General features: G+C 48.7%; 1 protein-coding gene across 5 annotated transcripts in view; it reads right to left on the bottom strand.

The window, feature by feature from the left end:
* Window positions 1–538: 538 nt before the first annotated feature.
* RNFT2 (ring finger protein, transmembrane 2) overlaps window positions 539–21,866 on the bottom strand; it is a 66,553-nt gene continuing 45,225 nt past the window's right edge. For 2 of the 5 annotated variants that reach the window (XM_058531500.1, XM_058531501.1), the window contains exons 8-11: window positions 11,983–12,132; window positions 10,580–10,645; window positions 10,354–10,458; window positions 539–3,848 (exon numbers count right to left, since the gene is read on the bottom strand). In XM_058531500.1, coding sequence (XP_058387483.1) covers window positions 3,525–3,848; window positions 10,354–10,458; window positions 10,580–10,645; window positions 11,983–12,132 — 645 coding nt within the window. In that variant the 3' untranslated portion in view covers window positions 539–3,524. The remainder of the gene's footprint in view (window positions 3,849–10,353; window positions 10,459–10,579; window positions 10,646–11,982; window positions 12,133–21,866) is intronic. The other 3 variants (XM_058531502.1, XM_058531504.1, XM_058531505.1) reach the window with 3 other exon arrangements.

The raw sequence follows: 21,866 nt of genomic DNA, 5'->3' as shown, positions 1-21,866 counted from the left end.
ACGATTCTAATAGCATCACTGGAGCTCCTGAATCCAGCTGTACCTGAAGCCCACACTGTTACTCGAACCAAATCAAGTTCTTTTATTTAAGCCACATTTGAGTTGGTTTTCAAATGACTGCAACCAAAAGGTTCTACCTGATGACGATTTTGTGGTTGGCTTCATAATGTTGCCCTGAGAGGCATGAATTGTCAGCTAATGCTGTTAATTTACATTTCAAATATCCATCATAATCTGGCACCTGGGCAAACCCTTCTGGAGTCAGATGATACATTCTGGGTCCATACATGCTATATTAACCACCGTAGTGGGCACTGTACATGCCACATGGAGCTCCCCTGTGATCCCTTCTACCAGTTCTGTGTCCCATCCCGCACCTTTGTGCACTTTGCTGGCACCTGACACCTCCAGAGGTTTAGGGCTTCCTCACTGGAGAGCCTGAGTGCCTGAGAGATTCCTTGTCACCATCAACCCATAGCCAAGGACTGACTCCCACTCCCCGGGGTGGGAGTACAAACACCCCGGGGTCAGGACAAACTCTGAGATGCAGAGCTCCAGAGCTCCCTGTGGGACCAAGCTGAGCTGGGACTTCACAAGTTGCCCTCTTGTTTGGCTTCTTCCCCCTCTCTCTTCTGTTTCACTCATTCCCTTACTGGTTTCTCCTGGGAGCACTTCCTTGTTAAATCACGTGCAACTCAACTAGCTCTGCTTTGAGGAGAAACGTAACATCAGATCACCAGCCACTGCATGAAGTGCTTCTTCGCATGTGTCCAAAACAGTCCCACCTGGCTTTGAGAGGCGAACAGGGACTCAAGACCATGAACGTAAATTTCGTCAACAGATGATATTTATTGGCAGAAAGGAACTTAGGGGGCGTTAAAAACACCAAAGACGGCTCACCAAAGCCCAGAACAAAAGTACTAAAAGATTCCAGGACCCGCTTTACAGTTCCTCTTTCCAACCCCAAGTCTTGGTGGCCTGGATGTCTCCCAATGCCTCGCACACTCTCCTCTCAGGAAGGTGAGGAACCTGTTACATCCAGGTCCAAGGTTGCCCTTCTATTCTCTCACATTTATTATGCTCGAGATCTTTAAGAGGGCCATTTCCAAGGACTTCGTGGAACTTGAGTCAGTGAATCATAAAATATTAAGAGAAAGATACTCCGATCTGATACTCAATGACTCCTTCCTATAACACATGAGCTGCAGAGCCAAGATGGGTGAAGGAGAGTGGCTTTGTTCTTCCTTTCCCACGGTGGCTCTTGGCTGCTTTTACACTCGTGTTGGGGAATACACACAGCCTGGTGTTTGGAAAACTCTGCGCTGGCCACTGTTCCTCCCAGAGCAGAAGTTAAATCTTCCTACTCAAAAGAAAGCCTCCAGGTGGGACTTTCCCCTGGAAGGTTGGGAATGAAGAAATAAAATCCTACACTAAACTATCTCACCTGTCCCCGAGTGTCCCCGACATGAGACACTCTTCATAGTATCAGGGGTATGACTTGTTATTTTCAGAATGTTAGATTTTTTTTGGTAGCACAAGTGTAATTGACAAAATCATTGGGGTAATCACCAGTAATCTACATTGTTAGTTTCCCTGGGTCTAGCAGATAATACACTAGGTTTTGTCACCCTCGAGAAGGCTACAGGGAGGGGAAGTGACTTCCCAAAGCCATGCAGAGTCTGGAATCAGAATTCCAGGCCTGACTGCCGACAGACTGGGCTATCTGCTCCGTCACATGCTGGCACTTTAATAAGTCTTCTCCAGCTCCAATTTCTCGTGCCTCTTTGATGGCGTCTGCAGGCAGGGCCATCTTGCTGATAAAAACCAGTTGCAAAAGCTCCTGTTGCCTCCCTTCGGTTGTTGCTCGAGGCAGGGGGAACAGAGCAGCCACATCCACCCATCCCCATGTCCCTCCGCTTCCCCTTTCGACTTGATTCTCCAGGCAAGTGGGACTGTAACAGCACAGCCATTGCCATAGTAACAGAGCTTGACAGACGCCACGCTGCCCTGGAAGGGATGTCTTGCTGGGTACCAGGAAAGAGCCAGGGATGTCAGGCAAAGGAAAAGGTCCTGGCTTGATAGCACATAAAGGCCAATGTCCTGAATCTATTGGGGATGGGGAGGGCATGTTAATATTGGCTGAGAGCGAGGTGGCAGCAAGGCTCCCACCATTTCTCCTGGCGCTTTCTCGCTAATCTGCTCACTAGCCACACAGATTGCTTTCTCTGCAATGCCGCTGGCGCTAGCCCGTTGTGCTGAGGTTGACAATGAAAGAAGAGACTTGGACAGGGGTAGAGCAGGCAAGATTCCAGTGACTTCTAAGTGATCACTCGTGCCATCTCCTCCCAGATTTCAAAGCAGGCATGTCTCATGGGGGCAGAAGTTGTTCTGTTATAGATTAGTAACTCTGGTATAGAGATTATAGAAACACTGGTGGCTACTGTGCTCTGCGCCACCACCCTGGCTTGTGGAAAAATCCATAACATGGATTGTCCCTTTTGCTCTGAAGGCTACCGGGGGGAAGGTGATGTCCCCAGGAGCTGTTGACAAGCCTGCGACTTAAGTGAGGGAGAGGACAAGAACAGAAGGAGGAGGAAAGAAATAAAGATGAGTGGGGAGACCCAGGGACACCTGCGTCTGGACCAAAGCTGGCCTTTCTTGATATCCAAATGTGATGGAGCATCCCAGCGGGAGCCCAGCAAAACAGCAATCTTATGGATCAAGTCTTTCCACGGCCCAGCCACAGCTAGATTTCAGGAGTCAGCATTCTCAGTGCAGTCCAAATCGAAGATGCTATGCACCTGCGCACTGATGGGCATCAAAATCACCTCTCGTGCTGTTAAAAAACCATGTCTGCTGGGCTGAGCAGTGGGTCAGCATGGTGGTTAGGAGTGGGGGCTCTGAAGCCAGCCAAGCCCAGGCTGGAAACTCGGTCCACCGTTGCTCGCTGGGGGACCCTGGGAAAGGTACCACATGGAGCTCTGTGCTGGAAACTCAGTCCACCATCGCTCGCTAGCGGATCCTGGGAAAAGTACCACATGGAGCTCTGTGCCTCAGTTTCCTTGTCTGTAAAATGGAGGAAACAGCAGTACCTCCACCACAGGGCTGTGAGGGCTACAGGAGGTCACCAAGCAGGAGGCTCGATGCCGTGCCTGGCTCACACTAAGTGTGTGGTACACTAGTTACTGTGGGGATCAGGTGGGGCCCAGCACTTGTATTGGAAAATACTTCACAGTGGTTCTAATCTGCAGACCTGGGCAATTTGAGAGGGGTGGGGGGGTGTGTGATCTCCAGGCCCCTCCCCAGTTTGCAGCATCGGGGTGCAACATTAGGCCACCACTAGTTAAAATAACTGACAGATGGGACTTGTCTGTTACCGCTTCCTTGACTCGGAGGGGGGTGGGAGACCTACCTGGGCGGAGACCAAGTGTGAGTCAGAGGCTTCCCCGTCTGCAGGGGAAGGATGCACACACTATGCACTGAACGAGATAGGAAGGCGCAGGTTGGGGGGCAGGGGCCCGGCTTTAGGGGAAGAGGTGGAGAAAGGCGGGAGGCAAGAGAGTAAATGCTCGAGGCTGTTCTCCAGGGAGTCCCCAGAGCAGACCCCCATCATCTCCCAGGTGAGCCTCATCGTCAGCCCTAATACACCTGGAAGTGGGCTGACGTGGCTCCGTCCTTCCAGCAGCGCAGGGCATCCACGGCCACCGAGCGGCAGAGCGGGCAGGTGCGCTCCCGGTCCAGCCAGAGGCACAGGCACTCCTCACAGAACACGTGCTGGGGGGACAGCAATCAGGACGACCCGGATGCTTTACTGAGCGTCCGCTATGCGCCTGCCTCCGTCCTAGGACCTGGGGACATGCAGTGAGCAACACAGACAATTCCTGCCCTCATGGAGCTTGCAGTCTAGTCACGGAGGCAACTGGCAAAATGAATCTCTAAAATGTTGAGGATGTCAGTGGTAAGCGCTAAGATGGGAAAGCAGGGGAGGCAGGTAGCAAGCGCCTGGAAGGGCTGTAACGTTCAACAGGGTGGCCTGGAGGACTTCACTGAGATACTGACATTTAGGTAAAACTTGAAGGAGGGCAAGGAGTGAGCCCTGATATCTGGGAAAAGAGTGCTGCAAGCAGAGCACCTTTGCATGTGCAAAGGCCCTGAGGCAGGAGTATGCCTGGTGTGCTGGAGGAACCACAAGGAGAGTGTGGCTGGCGCTGGGGGTGGAGGGTGGGAGGTGGAGATGGGAGGGTACAGATTGTGTAGGGCCTTGTGGGCCACTGTGAGGACTCTGGCTTTTATTCTGAGAGGAGGAGGGAGCCACGGCAGGGCTTTGAGCAGAGGAGTGACTTGGTGTGATTTCCATTTTTAAAAGATCCCTTTGGTGGCTGGGTTGAGAACAGACCACAGGGGTCAAGAGAAATGTAGGGAGATTGGAAACATTAATGGGTTCCACAGTTTTCTGGCTATATAACTTGGACAAGCCATTTAACCTCCCTGTGCCTCAGTTTCCTCACCTGTAAAATGGGGATAAGAGTTCTCCCCTTATAGGAAGATTAACTAACACTAAAAGCACTTAGATACGACAATCAAATGCAGTATATGATTCTTGATTGTATCCTGGATGGGGGGAAAGGCCCTACATGAAGGATATTTTGAAGACAATTGGAAAAATTTGAATATGTATTTGAATACTGGCATTTTATACCAATTTTAAATTTCCTGGGTGTGAGAGTGGAATTATGGTTATGGGAGAGAATGTCCTTGTTTTGGGAGACATATGCTGAATATTTAGGGATGAACAATCAAAATGTCAGCAACATTCTCAACAGGTTTAGGGGGAAAAATTCACATAAGAAAAGGCAAACGTAAAACGTTGATGATTAGTGACTCTAGGTGAAGGACAAAAGGGTGTTCTTTCTGCTATCCTTCAACTTTTCTGTAGGTTTGAAATTCTTCCAAATAAAAAGTTTGGGGAAAATGATAATATAAGAATCTAAACAATGTTTTTTAAATAAGTAAAATATAAATAAATAAATAAAAAAGAAGGCACTTTGAACAATGCCTGACAAATAGTAAGTGTTCCATAAATGTTGGCTATTATGACAGTAATAGTTATTATCACATGATGTCTGTTTATTGTTTATTATCTGTCTCTCCATGCCAGACTGTAAGCTTCTTGTAAACCCATTCCTAGCATGGTATGCAGTAGGTGCCAAATTGTGGACAGTGTTCTAATAGAGAACGCCATGATGCTACAGGGGTATGTAACAGAGGGACCAGTCTGATCTAGGGGGAAGTCAAGGAAGGCTTCTTGGAGGTGGCAACACTTCTGTTGAGGCCTGAAGAATGTGTAGGAGTTAACTGGATGAAGAGAGGGGAGAGAATAGAGCATTCTAGGCTGGAGGGAACAGCTGTGCAAAGCTCCAGAGATGGGAAGGCGTCTGAGGCACTCAAGGATGGCCAATGTGGCCATAGTGAGGTGGGTGTAGGGGCGTGGGGGTGAGGAGGTGAGCAGGCCACGCAGAGCCTTGAAGGCCACGCCCAGATTCTCACCCTGGTCTGAAGGGCAGGACCCAGGGGTCAGCAGGCCCAGCAGCCGCCCAGGAGGCAGTGGCTGCTCCTGTGTATGCCCACTGACCAGCCTGAGCCTGCACAGTCAGGACTCTGTAAATGGAGCTGACAAATGAATGCCTTCTGGGGCAGGTCAGCTGGGAGATTCTGGAGACACTGGGATGATTAAGACCTAGCCCCAGCCCTCCAGCAGCTCACGGTCTCCTCCTCAGAGAATTAGGCAGGACAGAATCTGGTGCCAAATTAGGAGATTCGAAGAACACAGGCCCACCCAGGGGCCAGGCTGGAGTTCATGACCCTGGACTGCCTCCAGCACCTGGAGAAAGGACGAGCCCCTTCGGGCTGGGAAGTGTAGCGTCGGGTGGGTTGATGGTCACGGAATGCAGGAGACACTGGATTGTTAACAGCTCCCTGGCTGTGCCTCCTGGAGCACGGAGTGGGGCAAGGAGCCCCTGGGGTTGGGTGGGCCCCCCCACCCTCACCCCGAGTTCCAACCAGACTCCCCAGGTCTTGCTCAAAGATCCAGAGCAGGCTTTCTGAGCCCGTCTCCTTCTCTGTAAAATAGGGTTACTATTTCCCACACAAGGTGACTGTACGGATGGAGACAGGTAAAGCCTGCCCTAGAGCATCAAGCGGGGGCACCTGTAAGCACAAAACCAATCAGAGTCGCTATTCTCTTACCCTCTTTCCTTTATATTGTCAACACTCAAAAAAACAAACTCGTAGTGACCAAGAACTGGAGCGCAGGGGCCGGCCCCGTGGCTTAGCGGTTGAGTGCGTGTGCTCCGCTACTGGCGGCCCGGGTTCGGATCCCGGGCGCGCACCGACGCACCGCTTCTCCGGCCATGCTGAGGCCGCGTCCCACATACAGCAACTACAAGGATGTGCAACTATGACATACAACCATCTACTGGGGCTTTGGGGGGGAGGGAAAAAGGGGGGGATTGGCAATAGATGTGAGCTCAGAGCCGGTCTTCCTCAGCAAAAAGAGGAGGATTAGCATGGATGTTAGCTCAGGGCTGATCTTCCTCACAAAAAATAAATAAATAAATAAATAAATAAATAAATAAATAAATAAACTGTTTAAAAAAAAAAAAGAACTGGAGGGCAGTTTGTTCTCTAACATGCTCTGACTCTTCTCTTTGGCAAGGGGTCCTTTTAAATAAGCCAAGTTTCTGACTTTGTGTTCAAAATGCCTGTTCTCTGAGCCCCTGTAGCCTGGCAGGAGGCACGCCATAAATACCATGAGTGACTAACTGGGCAAGTGCACCACCTGAGAGGAGAGCTCTAACCTCTGCGCATGCTCAGTGTCTGCCTGGCCAGCTTCAACTGGCCGTCTGCTTCCCAGGCCCTGGCTCTGGGGGTAATGGTGGGGAGTGGGTGTGAGTGACACACTGAGCTTAATTTGATGACCCTTTGAAGGGGAGACAGGATGTTCCCTTAGCCTAGTGGGCTCTTCATCCATGCACTCATCCATCTGTCCTTATGTTCATCTATCCATCCATCCATCCATCCATCCATCCATCCATCCAACTATCCATCCATTCACCCATTCATTCATCCACCCATCCATTCCCCCCTCTACTCACCTATTCACCACCCATCTGTCCATCCATCTGCCCACCTACCTAGTCATCGACACACTTACACCTCTATCCACCCAGCTTTGCACTTACTCACCCACCCCTCCACCTGGCCACCATCCATCTCATTCCATTCCTTCCATCCATCCATTCCTTTCATCCCTCCATCCCTCCCTCCCTCCCTCCCCCATCCATCCCACTCCATCCATCCATCCTATTCTTTCCATCCTAATCCTTCCTTCCATCCATCCATCTCTCCCTCCAGACCTCCCTCCCAGCATCCTACTTCATCTATCCTATTCCTTCAGGCCATCCATCCATCCATCCATCCACTCATCCATCCATCCTATTCTTTCCATCCATCCATCCACCCACCCACCCATCCATCCATCCATCCATCCATTCATCTATCCATCATTTACTGAGTCAGTACTGTGACAAGATAAACAAGACAGACATGGTTGCCACTCTCAAGTTACTTATGATTTGGCAAAGAGGAGACAGACTTTACACAACCAGTTGCCCAGTTAACTATCTAGCTGACAACTGGGCTAAGTGCTATGATGGAAAAACACAGGAATCTGTGAGGCTGTGTAGCTGGAAGCACCAACCAGTCTGGGGAAGCAGAGTCAGGGAAGCATTTATGGAGGAGGTATCACTTGACTCCTTCATTCATTGAGTGCATTTAGGAATTACTGAGGCCCTTTCACCTGTGGAAGTCATCTCTGCCATTCCAGGCCCGGCTCACAGCAGCAGAGCAAGACCAAGACATGTGTGAGGCCTGGTCATGCTTGTGGGCTTCAACCACCACTGGGTGTGGCCATTGCTCCTAGATCTGGGACAACGGTGTCTTGTCCAACCCCTCCCTAGAATTCTAATCCAGCACCAGGAGAAGAATGGGAGAGAGACAAGCAGACGGAGGCTTGGAGAGATTGCCAGAAAGGAAGAAGAAAGATGTTCACCTTGACGTCATGTTCAAATAATCACTGCTCTTGAGAAGGAAATGCAGATGGCTCTGAAGCATGTGAAAAGATGCTCAACCCTGCTCATAATTAGGGAAAAGCAAATTAAAACTGCACGGAGATGGCACTTGTCACCTGCCAGATTGGCAAAGCTCAAAAAAGGCTTGATAACGCAGAGTGTTGGGTGGGTTGGGGGGTCGGGAGCAAGAGGCCGTGTCACACTCTACACTGGGAGTGTAAACAAATACACTCTCTATGGAGGGCAATTTAGCAATATCTGTCAAATCTGTATACCCTCTGACCTAGAAATTCCACCGCTAGGAATTTATCCTACCAAGAGCTCGCACATGTGTGAAATGGAACGTGTGCCAATAAGAGCTGATATTAATGGAGCCCTGAGCACGCGCCAGGTGTGGTTCTAAAGGCTTCACTGGAATTAACTCATTTAATCAACATGATGGGCCCAGGTAGGCGCTATAGATCTCCCCATTTCTGATCTCTCATGATAGTCACATTTGTCATAACGAAAGATCAGAAGCTACTAAATGCCCATCAATAGGAGAATGGTTAAACAAATTGTGGTCTATCCACAAAATGGGATGATACGCAAATAAGGAGAAACCTCTTAAAACAGATTTTCAAGTCAAAAAGGAAAGATGCAGAATGCGGCTTGGGTAGAATACGCTACAACTTACGACTTTTTGAAAAAGACATGTTCGTGTGTGTATATATATATATTTAAATTCTATATAGTAGTTCTGAAAGATATAAAGGAAACTGACAACAATGGTTGCCTGTGTGGGTATATAGGGGGCTGGGGAGCTGGGGACAGGGTAGGAGGCCTGTCACTCTTTCCTTTTTGTATCTTTAAAACATTTTTAAAAACAAACTTTGTATGCTGGAATGATCTGAGACTTACAGAACAGTTGCAAAGATAGTAAGAAAGCCCTTGCATCCCCCTCACCCAGTTTCAGTTCCCCCTAATGTTATCATCTTGCATGACCGTGGCACATTCGTCAAAGCTAAGAAAGCCACACTGATACATTACCATCTGCTGCACTCCAGACTTGATTCGGATTTCATCAAACTAGTTTTTCTACTCACGCCCTTTCTCTGCTCCAGGACCCAACCCAGGTCCCGCACTGCATTCAGTCATCATGACCCCTTAGTCTCCTTTGTGAATTTTGAGTCGTGCAAATATATTCTCAATTTAAAAATAAATAAAAAGAAAAATGAACCTCCTAAAATCCCCAAACAGCAAAAAACTAAGAAATTTGCTGATGCCAAAAAAGGACCCCACCTCCTGCCCTCCCGCCCCCAGAAGGTGGTGGTGGAGGAGGAGCCACACGCTCTCCTATTCCTTCTAGTCCACAGGCTCTGCCTCTTCCCCAAAGCCTTCCCAACCTGGAACTCCTCGCTCTCCGTCCCGGTGCCCGGGGACGCTGCATGAATCTCTCTTACACAGCACTTATCAGTGCCTGCCTGTTTCATAGTTATTTACGTACGTGCCTGGCTCCCCAAGGAGACCATGAGCTTCCAGAGGCGGGGACAGGGTCTGTGTGCCCTCTGCCTCCCCTCCCGGTGTCTGATAGGATGCTTTGACTCATACGCATTTGCTGAATTGACATCTTAGCCCTGAGGTCAGGAGGAGGGGAAGGAGGAGGGTGGACACATTTACGGAGTTAAAAGGAACTGACCAGCAGTTACTGCTATGGGTTGGTGACCCACCACTAATAATGAAAACAAAGGGTAATAATAATTATACTGATAATAACAATTATAATAATAGCAACGTTTATGGCTGAATAATTCAAATTTATCTCTTTCAAATTTAGCTCTGAAATGAGATCAGAGATGACCTCATTTCATCATAATAGCTCTTTGAAGCAGGCATTATTATGATACCCATTTTAGAAATGAGAAAAACCAAGGCTCAGGCAGATGGACTGACCCACCCAGGATATTCTGACACGACGTCATACTGAATTTTTCATTTTCTACATTTTACTGATGAAACCGAGGCTCAGAGAGGTGAAGTGACCTGCCCAAGGCCAGCCAGCTAGGAAGAGGCAGAGCGGAGATTGGAACCGGATCTGACTCTCGTCTTGACAACACTGTTCCCAAAGACCCATCCCAAATGCCCGAAGTTTGGTCACGGGACTGGCACGTGGGACTCCCGCATGGGGCAGGGTTTGGGGGTTCCCCAGCCTCAGTCCCCGATGGCCCAGCCCGGCCCTGCTCACCTGGCACATAAGGATCAGAGGCTCCCGGAACTCGGCCTGGCAGATGGCACAGATATCGCCAGCTTCTGTGCACTGCTGCCCTGTGGCCCGGACCCCATAATTCTGCTTGAGGGAGTGGAAAGAGACAAACACAGCGGTGGACCCTCTCTGGAGCGACATGCTCAGAAGCACCGCGAGATCTCCTGCTTCTTGTGAACTCAGTCGGGAGCATCCGAAACCAACTCACCTGGGAGGTGCAGAGAAGCTTCAGGGCCTTCCTAACTCCGCCCACACGGCCACAGATGTCGAATGACTGAAAGGAGAGTGCGATGATGGCTGAAACGTATCCAAGGGTTGTTCGGGATCTTTCTCACCTCTCCTGAACAACCCCCCGACCCTCTCGTCTTTAACTCCAAATATTTTCAGGGCACTTCCTCCCATTTGGAGCTCCTCATCCCATCAGTTTTGCTTGGCTTTTGTCTTGCTGCCTTACATCAACAGCCTCCCTGCTCTCTGGGCCAGGAGAGCAAATACATGCCATGCATACTGCTTTACCCCCTCCCAAGCCCAGGACAGGCATTGCTAATGGATCACAGCACTCTTCTTCTGAGCCCAGTCAGGGCCTGATAATCCTTCTCCATTCAGCACTCCTGTCAGCCACTGCCAGTTGATCAGAATCAACAGGCCAGATAAGCCCCAGTGGCTGAACACTGCATGGATTGCCCAGCTAGTCCTCCTGGGAGGAAGGAAAGAGAAGAAGGCATGCATTCCCCCAGGATTCTCTAAAGTCAGAAATAGAGAAGGGAAAAAAAAGAAGAGGATGTATTTATCGTTAGGGAGGAAAAACTGATTTGTTCTAATGATGAAAAGAGAAGTGCTGCACACTGCTCTGTGCAGTTGAGGGGGTGTGCAGTTTAAGAGGAACAGAAAAGAAATCAGTGGCAGTGTGGTCTGCAGGTTAAGAGCTCCAGGCCTTGGAGGCAGCCTGCCTGGGTTGGATACTCGTTCTGTTATCTCTAGCTGAGTGATGTTGGGCAAGTTACCTCTCTCTGAGCCTCAGTTTCCTCACTCATAAGATGGGAGTAATGATGGTATGTATCTTGAAGGGTTGTTGTGAAGAAGACTATGTGAAAGGATAGCGTATGGTGAGCTTTGTAGGCAAGAAATTAGGGTGGATTTAACCATAAAAAGGAGTTACAATGCTACAATGTGGATGCACCTCGGAAATATTACACAAAGTGAAAGAAGCCAGCTACAAAAGGTCAAGGTCACATATTGTCTGATTCCATTTATATGAATTGTCCAGAGTAGGTAAATCCAGAGACAGAAAGACTAGTGATTATCAGGGCTGGGGGGAGGGAAGGGGAGGAACGGGGAGAATCTGCTGAATGGGTACAGGGTTTCTTTCTGAGGTGATGAGAATGTCTTGGAACTAGATAGAGATGGTGGTTGCATAACACTGTGAACCTGCTAAATGCCACTGAATTGTACACTCTAAACTGGTTAGTGGTTAATTTTGTGTTGTGTGAATTCTACCTCAATTAAAAAGAGAGGTTAGGGTGGTGATTCCAGGCTCCGCCGTTGCCCCCGGGCCCGGCTAGTGAATGGGGTCTTCCTCAGGCCGCCCCTCCAGCCTCAGGGCCACCTCACCTTGCAGAGGCTGTAGAGAATGACCAGGACCCCTCCGAGGAAGTAGCTGTTGGAGGAGTCGTCGCCCATGATGTATTTATACCACAGCTGGATGGGGACGAGCGACCGGAACAGCTGGCTCAACTCCTCGATGACCAGATAGAACTTCCCCTGCCACCACACAGAAAGCATCAATTACGGTTAGCAGTAAAGACCCGGAGGACCCAGCTGGGGGCCCCAGCCCGAGCAGTAATGACACTCCGGGTCACAGGCAGGCCATTAATCAGCTTTGGAAAGCACTCAGGCCCACTCCTAATGGGCCGGCGATAAGGCCGGGAGATGTGGCCCCTGCCTGCTGCCCTCACTCGCTGCCCACCAGCCCAGAAGATCAGAGCTCCGAGGATCAGGTTTCCAGGAGTGAGAAACTCTACCCCTCTGGGTGAGGGTTGGAGTATGGGTCATTCCCTGTGCCTGCTGTGGCTTTGAGGGCTCAAAGCCAAATGTGGGGTACAGTCCCCGACCCCACACACAGATCACCGTAGTCTCTGGAGGGCTGACCCTGTAGGCATCACAGATGACCACCCTCAGGGGCACAGCAGGATGGACCACAGACGCAGGTAAGTGCAAGTCAAGAGCGGGGGAAGGGGGATCTGCGTTCTCCTTCCCAGCTCCATCATCTACTGTCTCCAAGGAGACAGGATAATATCTGGTGAAAGGATGAGGACTTGGAGACTCAGACGGGGCCAGGTTTGAATCTTATCTTGCTGCATTTCGTGAGCCTCAGTTTCCCCATCTACAGAATGGGAATCACAATTTCTACCTTATAGGATTACACTGATTACAGGAGTTATACAGGAAAGCACCTGGCATCGTGCCTGGCACAGAGCAGTGCTCAACAAATTCTATTTCCCTTCCTCCCTTTTGCCCTTCGACGAGTCCCTCAAGCTTTCTGTGGCCTGTGCTATAAAATGAGATGATAACCCCACCCTGTCATGTCTAATAAAGTTAAACACACACGTACTTACGACCCAGCAATTCCACTCCTAGGAAGTACCCGAGAGAAATGAAAACATCTGTCCATTTGTACACTTAATGTTCATAGCAGCTTTATTCATAATACCCCCGAACTGGAAACAGCCCAAATATCCATCAGTGGAAGAATGAATAAACAAATGGTGGTATATTTATACAACAGGACACTACTCAGAGATAAACATGGACAAATGGCCGATATGTACAACAACATGGGTGAATCTCAAGATACTATGTTGAATCAAAGGAGACGGTCATAAAAGAGTATATATTGTGTAATTCTGATTTATATGAAGTCCTAGACTAGGTAACGCTGACCTGGAGTGACAGCAATCAGATCAGTAGTTGCCTGGGGTGAGGAGGGAGGACCAACCGCAAGGAGACATCAAAGAATTTTGGGGAATGATAGAAATATTTCATATCGTGATTGGGAAGGTGATTACATGGGTGGGTACACTTTCCAAAACTCATTGAAATATATGCTTCAAATCTGTGCATTTTATTGAATTTAAATTATACCTCAACAAAGATGATTAAAACAAATGAACAATCCAACACAGAAACAAACAGCCCCACCCCAGGCATGCATCGCCTTAAAAATGGAAATAATCTTTGCACCAATTCTACTCGTCTAGGAATTTACCCTAACAAAATAATCAGGGACGTGTGCTAAGATGTGTTGATAGGAATAGTCACTGTAGCATTCTTTGTAACATTATAAACAAAAACAAGTAACAAACTAAATGTACAAAAAGAGCATCTGATTTTCGTGGTAGAGATCCATAATGGAAAGCCATACAGCCATTCAAATATTATCCTGAAAAATAGCGACTTTACAGCGACAAAACCCAGCACATACCACATCAACCGAGTGATCAAGGTTAACATCCCCAGCAATAGGTCATAGGGACAGCCTGAACCCCCAATTGAATCATGAAAACAGAGACAAAAGCAAACTGAGGGACATTCTACAAAATAACTGTCCAGCACTCTTCAAAATGTCAGGGTCACAAAAGCCAAGGAAAAGACCAAGGAACTGTCAGATCAGAGAGGATTACGGAGACATGACAAATAAATGCAACATGGGATCTTGGATTTGCTCCTAGACTAGGAAAAAGACGTTAGTGGGAAAATTGGCAAAATCTGAATGCAGTCTGTAGTTTAGTTAATATTAACGGTTTCGATGTTAACTTCCTGGCTTTTCTAATTGTACTATGGTGGCATCAGATGGTGACATTAGGGGAAGCTGGGTGAAGGGTCTACGGGAATTCTCTGTACTATTTTTGCAACTTTTCCTTTAAGTCTAAAATCATTTCAAAATAAAAAGTTAAAAAAGCAATCATCCTGGTGAAGAATATCTATTGACCCAGGGATATGTTCACATTACAGTTCCAAGGGGAAAAGATGCAGAAAGCAGAAATACTCATTTTCTTTGTGTTGTTCTGCCTTTTTCAATTTTTTTGTACCGAGCATATAATATGTTTAAATTAAAGGGAAAAAATGGTTTTAAAAATATGTTGCGTATCCGTCCAATGGATGATGTGCGGGATGCGGATGGAGACTTTACATCCACCCAGTTATGTTCCGCCTTGATGGGCTGGGCACAGGTCACTCAGCAGGGGACCCCTTCCATCTGTTAAGGACCAAGGAAAGGCATCCAGTCCTCCACTCACTGCAAAGCCCGACCTTTGTGACTGTTTGGCTGTCTCCTCATTGTGAGGTCATCATTTTCCCAGGGGCCCCTCCAGACTCCTACCAGTCCCTGACCCCCAGAAATATTCCCTGGAGGGCAATGCTGATTTCCCTCTGGAGCCTGTGGGAAGGTGGAGGTGACTGGGGAGCAGAGATGTGGAGGACGGCCACCAGGTTTCTTTTACAGGCCACTTGTGCTGGAGCCATGGTGCGGCAGCTCAATGGATGGCTGGGCTGCCCAACGCTGTCCACGTCCCGACAGCAGGCCCCAGGCTCTGCAGAACACCCATGCTGTGAGCTTTGTTTTCCTGAACCACCCAACCTCAGCTGCCCCATGCTTCCCTCATTGCTCTCAACTGCTCTCACCCAGGGTCTCTCAACTACTGCATGTTCTGTCTCATTCCAGACCAACAGCCCAGTCTCTCCCAACTTCCAACTTTAACTTGCTTTTGTCACTCCTCCTTGAATTTAGTGCACCTCCAAAGAACTTTCCTTTCCTGTCTTAGTTTCCTCCTCCTCTCCCACCCATGCATCCATCCGTCCACGCATCATGCATCCATCCATACATCCATCCATGCATCCATCCATGCATCCGTCTTTCCTTTCTTCCTTCCCTCCTTCCTTCTTTCCCTCCCATCCATTGATGCTTCCTCTCTTCCCTCCCTCTCTCCCTTCCTTCCATTACTGGACACCTACTATGTACCAGGCACAGCGCTAGGCTCTGGTGATACTAAGATAACGAAGATCTCATCCTTGTCCTCAGGGAGCTCATTACCCAATGAGGAAGAACTCATTGGTGGTAGAACTCTGCCAGAAGTAAGCACGAGGGGGCCCCAGAATTGAGGCATGGGGAGGGAGTGGCGGTGGAGGACTGATTAGGTAAGCCTTCTAAGAGAAGGTATCATCGAAGCCAATCTTAAAAGTCTTGCTACTCAAAGTATGGTCCGTGGACCAACAGTGTCAGCATCACCTGGGAGCTTGTAGGAAATGCAAAATCTCAGGCCTCACCCCAGACCTGCTGAATCAGAATCTGCAACTGAACAAGGTTTTCAGGTGATCTGTGTGCATGTTCAAGTTTGAGAAGCACCGTTTTCATAGGTAAGTAGGAACCAGGCTGGGGAAGAAACTGTGGGGAGGATGAGGGAGGAGAAGGTGTTCCAGAAGCCCAGAGGTGACAGAAAGGATGGTCAATGGCCCTTAGCCACCTTGGTGGGCAGCCTCCTGCTCAGTCTGCCTGGCCTCACGGTGGGTGAGGACACGGCCCCCTCATGAAAGGTCCTATGTCCCTGTGTCTCTGGGAACTCCTGCAGGCTGGCATCCTGCTGACTCTGGGGACAGACCCTGCTGTCTCCTCTCAGGCTAACCTTCTACCACCAGCTTGGCTTGCTGGTTAAGAGTGCAGCCTCGGGAGCCAGAGAGCCCGGGGTCAGATGCTGTGGCACACCACCTTATTATTACTGCTCTTATTTACCCTTGGTCACTATCATTGGATCCCCCAATTCTCAGGCTCCATTAGCTGTGGGCTGGTCCCCTGGTCCAGCTACCAAGCTTCCTACTTGCCTGCTGAGAGGGTCTAGAACAGGGGTCAGCAATCTCTCCCCGCAAAAGGACAGAGACTGAATACTTTGGCCTTGACGTCATACAGTCTTGGTCACAACTATTTCTCTCTGATTCTGAAGCACAAAATCAGCTACAGATGATGGGTAAACGAATGGGCATGGCTCTATTCCAATAAAACTTCATTTATAAAAACAGGTGTTGGACATATTTGATCTGTGGCCCGTGGTTTGCCAACCCCCGGTCTAGAACATCAGAACCGAGATGAGTCAAGTCATGATGGGGACTCCAACACATTCCCAGAACTTCAGAGCAGGCTCAGGTACCAGCTCCTAGGCCCTTCTCTCAGTAGCTTCACTACGTAGACCTAGCTCTTCCTCTGCAGACAGGACTCTGGGACCCCCACTCTTTGCTGAGCTAACACCTGTTCATCTTTTAGGTTTCAGCTGTCACCTCCTATGAAAAGCCTTCCGCAACTCCTTAATTAAATTGGGTGCTCCTGTTACATCTTCTAAATCACTCCTTCAGAGCACTTCTCATAATATTTAAAAAGAAATTTTAGGATCTGTCTCCCCCACTGGAGTATAAGCCCCGTAAGTGTGAAGATAATCTGGCTCCTGGTCGTATCCCCAGCATCGAGCACACAGTAGGTACTCATTTAATAACTGGGGACCTTCAAAGCTAAAGATTCAACCCTCATTACTCACATCCACTTCCTAGAGTTTGCTGACGGAGAAGGAGAGTTGGAACATCGAAGAGAGAACTTCTCTTTATAAGCAAGCACCAATGTCACAAAAAATAACATAAAGGGAGTCAGCGCCTGTGTGGCAGCGTGCTAAGGTAGCAATTAGCTGCGGGGGGTGGGGGGGGTGGGCCACTTGGAGAAGGAGATAAACCACCAGGGAAAACTGGGCATATCCCAGTGAAACCATCTCTCTCTAATTAAGCAGTTTTATAATTCCAGGTTTCTTAAGCGTGTTATTTCTGACGACCACCAAATGGAAAGTGTGGTTTCTCTGGGGTGTCAGAGAAAAAGGAAAGCCATCAGATTATGAGCCGTCTGGCCTCCCCACCACCCATGAAGGGGGAACAGTAGCAACTGCCACAGGACTGCAGCGCGGAGAGTTCTCTGCCGGGATTCTGGTAAAGGGGCGGGAGGGCGGATTCTCTTCTGACTGCCTTATTGCTGGGATGCGGGTGGGAGCAACAGTGAAATGGGAAACAAGGAAACAACAGAGGGCTGACTCTGGAAAAGGCTGGTAAATGAAGGAGAGTAGGATGCTGGGAAGCAGAAGAAATGAATAGAGAAGGAGAATTTTTCAGAATGTGCCTACATGGGAAAGATGATTTGAAGAATTATGGGGGTGAGGAGGAAGGGAGGCAAGACATAAGCAGATAATTGTCTGCAGCGTAAATGTTTCAAGAGTGGATAGACAGGGACGAAAGATTTTTTTCTGTGTCAGGATTAAGAATGAATATTCATACAGCTTTGCCTGTTTACGAATTTCTTTCATACACTTTTTCTCAGCTACAGAAGCGGGGCAGCTCAGTGGTGAAGGGCATGGGATTTGAGGCTCCAAGGTCAGATCTGCCACCTACTAAATTGGTTGATTTTGGACAATAATTTAACCTCTCTGAGCCTCAGTTTCCTCATCTGTAAATGGGGTTGAATACATAAATACATTATATATATATATACACACACACACATACACACACACATACATACATACACCACACACACACAGTGGTGTGCTGGCAAATCAGCTTTCTGGAAAACAAAAAAAAAAGGCCCTGATTGTGTGTTCACCAATTTCTGTGGTGTAAATACTCCCACAAGGCCAATTTCAAGCTACCAAGGGTTTAACAACTGCTCATGAATTTCCTGAAAATTTAACCATCGGCTCTCACAAGCCGGTGTAACCTGGCTCCAATACACCAGGGTGATTGTAAGGATTAAATGAGCAAATGAACCTAAAATATGGGTACCCAGGAAGGGCCTGGTACATGATAAGAGCTAGTAAGGAACCTCAGGATAATCCAGAGATGTGGGCATTGTTACTGTCACCTTCCTTTAGTGATGAGAAGCCTCAGGTCCAGAAGAACTAAGGAACACTAGAATGAGGCAGAAGTCCCATCTGGGACCTCCAAGCCCAGGCCTTACGTGCCCAGCAAGGCACCCAGCCAACAGCGAGAACGGAGGCCCCAGACACAGCACCTGGGCAAGTCACTCCAGCCATTTCAGCCAAGGCATCAGACCTGCGAGGGAAGAAGCCATGTGGGGGGGTCTCGCCCCAGGAGACACCACGTGGAGACCAGCTGTCCCCAGCGTGCCCTAACTGAACTCGTGGCCCAAGGAATCGTGAGGAAAAAGAAAACGGTTGTTGTTTGAAGCCAAAAAAAGAGAAAGAAAAAGAACAAAAAAAGAACTAAGGTACTCATCTAAGGCTGCTCAGCTGGTAGTACATATTGAATTGTGTCCCCGCAAAATTCATCTGTTGAAGCCCTAACCCCCAGTGTGATGGTATTTGTAGGCAGGGCCTTTGGGAGGTGATTCGGTTATGAGGGTGGACCTCATGAATGGGATTTGTGCTCCTAGAGGAAAAGGCATGAGAGCATTCTCTCTCTCTCCCTCACCCTCCTTCTCCCGCTCTCTCCCTTCTTCTCTCTCCTTCTCCCTCCCTCTCTCCCTTCTCTCCCTCTCCCTCTCTCTCCTTCTCTCTCTCTCTCCCTCTCTCTCCCTCCCTCTCCCTCCCTCTCTCTCTCCTCTCCCTCCTTCTCCCCCCTCCTCTCTCCCTCCCTCTCCCTCCCCCTTTCTCTCTCCCTCTCTCTCTCCTCTCTCTCCCTCTCCCCCACTCCTTCTCTCCCTCCCCCTCCCTCCCTCTCTCCCCTCTCTCCCTCCCTCTCCCTCTCCCTTTCTCTCTCTCCTCTCCCTCCCTCTCCCTCCCTCCCTCTCTCCCTCTCTCCCCTCTCTCCCTCTCTCCCCTCTCTCCCTTTCTCTCTCCCTCCCTCTCTCCCTCTCTCCCTCTCTCCCTCCCTCTCCATGTGAGGACACAGCAAGAAGGCAGCCATCTGGAAGCCAGGAAGGGGGTCCTCACCAAGAACCGAATCACCTGGCACCTTGATCTTGGACTTATACCTTCCAGAACTGTGAGAAAATTAATGCTGCTTGAGCCCCCAGTCTGTGGCATTTTATTAGAGCAGCCTGAGTAGATGAATACAGCTGGCAAGTAGCCGACCTGTAATTTGAATGTAGGTCTTCTGTTCTTATCTATCGAATGGTTCAAATCCTGGCCCTGCCATTTTCAAGCTAGGTACTTCCTCTCCCTGTGGAACAGGCCCAGACCCCTGCAATCATCCTTGACTCTCCTCTCTCTCATACATAACCAACATCCAGCTCGTGTACAAATCCCTAACTGACTCCTGCTTCCATCCTTGCCCCCTATGGTCTATTCTTCCCACGGCATCCAAAATGAGCTTTTCAAAATACAAGACAGATCAAATCATCCCCTGGTTCAAACCTGCCAATGTCTTCCATCCTGCTCAGTGTGACATCTGCAACCCTTACCATGTCCTCCAGGTCCTATAAGATACCCGCCCACATGTCTGATGGGGCCTGTTTCTCAAAAAAGCCAAGCACAGTCCTGCCTCAGGGCCTTTGCACTTGCTCTTCCCGTCTTCCTGATATCTGCCAGGCTGGCCCCCTCACTTCCCTTGGGTCTCGGGACAAATGTCACCTTGTCAGGAAGGAAGTCTGAACAATGCATACACAATAGCAGCCCTGGGCCCCCCTCTCCTCCCTGGCATCCCCACCCTCGGTGTCCTCTTTCATTTTCTGTATTGCACTCACTCCCCAGCATAGTCTATATTTCTTTGTTAAGAGAATATAAGCTCCTGAAACGTAGGGGCCCTGGGTCTTTCTGACACTACTGTTTCTGTCTGCAGAATCTAGAACAGTGCTTGGCACCAAACAGGATGCTCCATACACATCGGCTGAATGAATGGGCCTCAGTGTCCTCATCTACAAACTGGAGATAATGATAATACGTCCCTCAGAGTGCTGTGATGTTAATCATGGCAAATATTTACACTGAGGGATTATAACTTGCCAGGTGCTGTTCTAAGTACTTTGTATTAGTTCATTTAATCCTTACAACAACCTATGCGATAGGAGCTATCATTATTCTCATTTTACAGAAGAGGAAACCGAGGCACAGAGACGTCAAGTCATTTGCTCAAGGTCACACAGCCGGGAGGTGGCAGAGACAGAATTTGAACCCAGGCAGGCCAGCTCCAGAGGCCACTTTAGAAGTCCTCTCTTGTCAGCAAAATACGTTAACATAGGTAAAGAGCTAAAGATGTGACACTCCACAATATTAAATGTCATCACTCTATAATCCACATAAACAGAAGCTCTTTAGGGTCTTCAATACTTTTAAAAACAGGTCCTGAGCCTAAAACGTTTGAGAACCCCTGAGAAAAACCTGGCCCAGAGGACGTCCTCGATAACTTTGACTATTATTATTACTAACTGTTTCTGTGAGCTTCATGAGGGCAGAGAACCATATCTTGTTCACCATCTTTCCCCTGTGCTTAGTCAGGGTGTGTCCCTAGCTGCTGGCTGTCACCCCCATCCTTTCTCCCCTTCCTCCTTAGTACTAGAGTCCTCAATTTTTTATTGGATGCACAGCAGTCTTGAACAAAGACTACATCTCCTAGCTTCCCTTGCATCTAGGTGCCATTTTAGTGGCATTAAGATATAGTATAAGCACCAAGTGGCATCTTCAGAGAATCTTTTACCTTATTCTGCCCCCTTCCTCCATGGTGCTGTCTAGAACTTGTATGTGATGGCTGGTGCCTAGCCACCATTTTGGACCATGAGGAGGAGTCTCACACCCTAGGATTGGTGAAGCAGTGAGCCGGAAGGTGTCACATTACCAGGTTTGGATTGTTTACTTTTAGGCTTTGCATGGAAAGAAATAAACTTTTTAAATTTAAGCCATTATTATTTTGGATTCTTTGCTGTTATTAGCTTATTCCAAGTCTAACTAATACAAAGAGTTTGGCACCCAGTAGGTGATTAACAAGTGTTTGTTGAATGAATGGGTGGGCTAAACAACCTTGTGGCTCAAACAGCTAGGTTTTCCACAGGTGTAGCTCATAGAAAACCCTGATGCCAAAGGTGCTAGGAACTGAGGGTCTGTGTACAAGTGTCTATAAAATGACAAGGCTAGGAGAGAGGAAGGCAGTTTGTCCAGCGACGGCTGGGTTGGGCACAAGAGCACCATGGGAAGACGTGCAGGGAGGGAGGGTGGGGGAGGGAGGGAGGAAGGAAGGAAGGATGGACGGACGGACTGTGGCAGTGGGTGCAAGTCCCAGCTCTGCCTCTTCCAAGCGGGTAAGGCCCTGGGGTCTGAGCACGTACAGTGGTGAAGAGCATAGACTTGGGAGTCATATGACCTGGGTTTGAATTCTGACTCTGTCTCTTACTGAGTGACCTGGGGCAGGTTACGTCATCCCTCTCTGCCTCAGTTTCCTCATTGGTAAAATGGGGCTAATGCTAGTATCTACCTCCTAGGCTTCCTGGGAGGTTAAATGAGCTAATGCACGTGAAGAGTTGAGTT

Source organism: Diceros bicornis, chromosome 35 (genome assembly GCF_020826845.1).
Source record: "Diceros bicornis minor isolate mBicDic1 chromosome 35, mDicBic1.mat.cur, whole genome shotgun sequence".
In the NCBI taxonomy this organism is placed as follows: Eukaryota; Metazoa; Chordata; class Mammalia; order Perissodactyla; family Rhinocerotidae; genus Diceros; species Diceros bicornis.
This window is presented reverse-complemented; position numbering and strand designations above follow the sequence as displayed.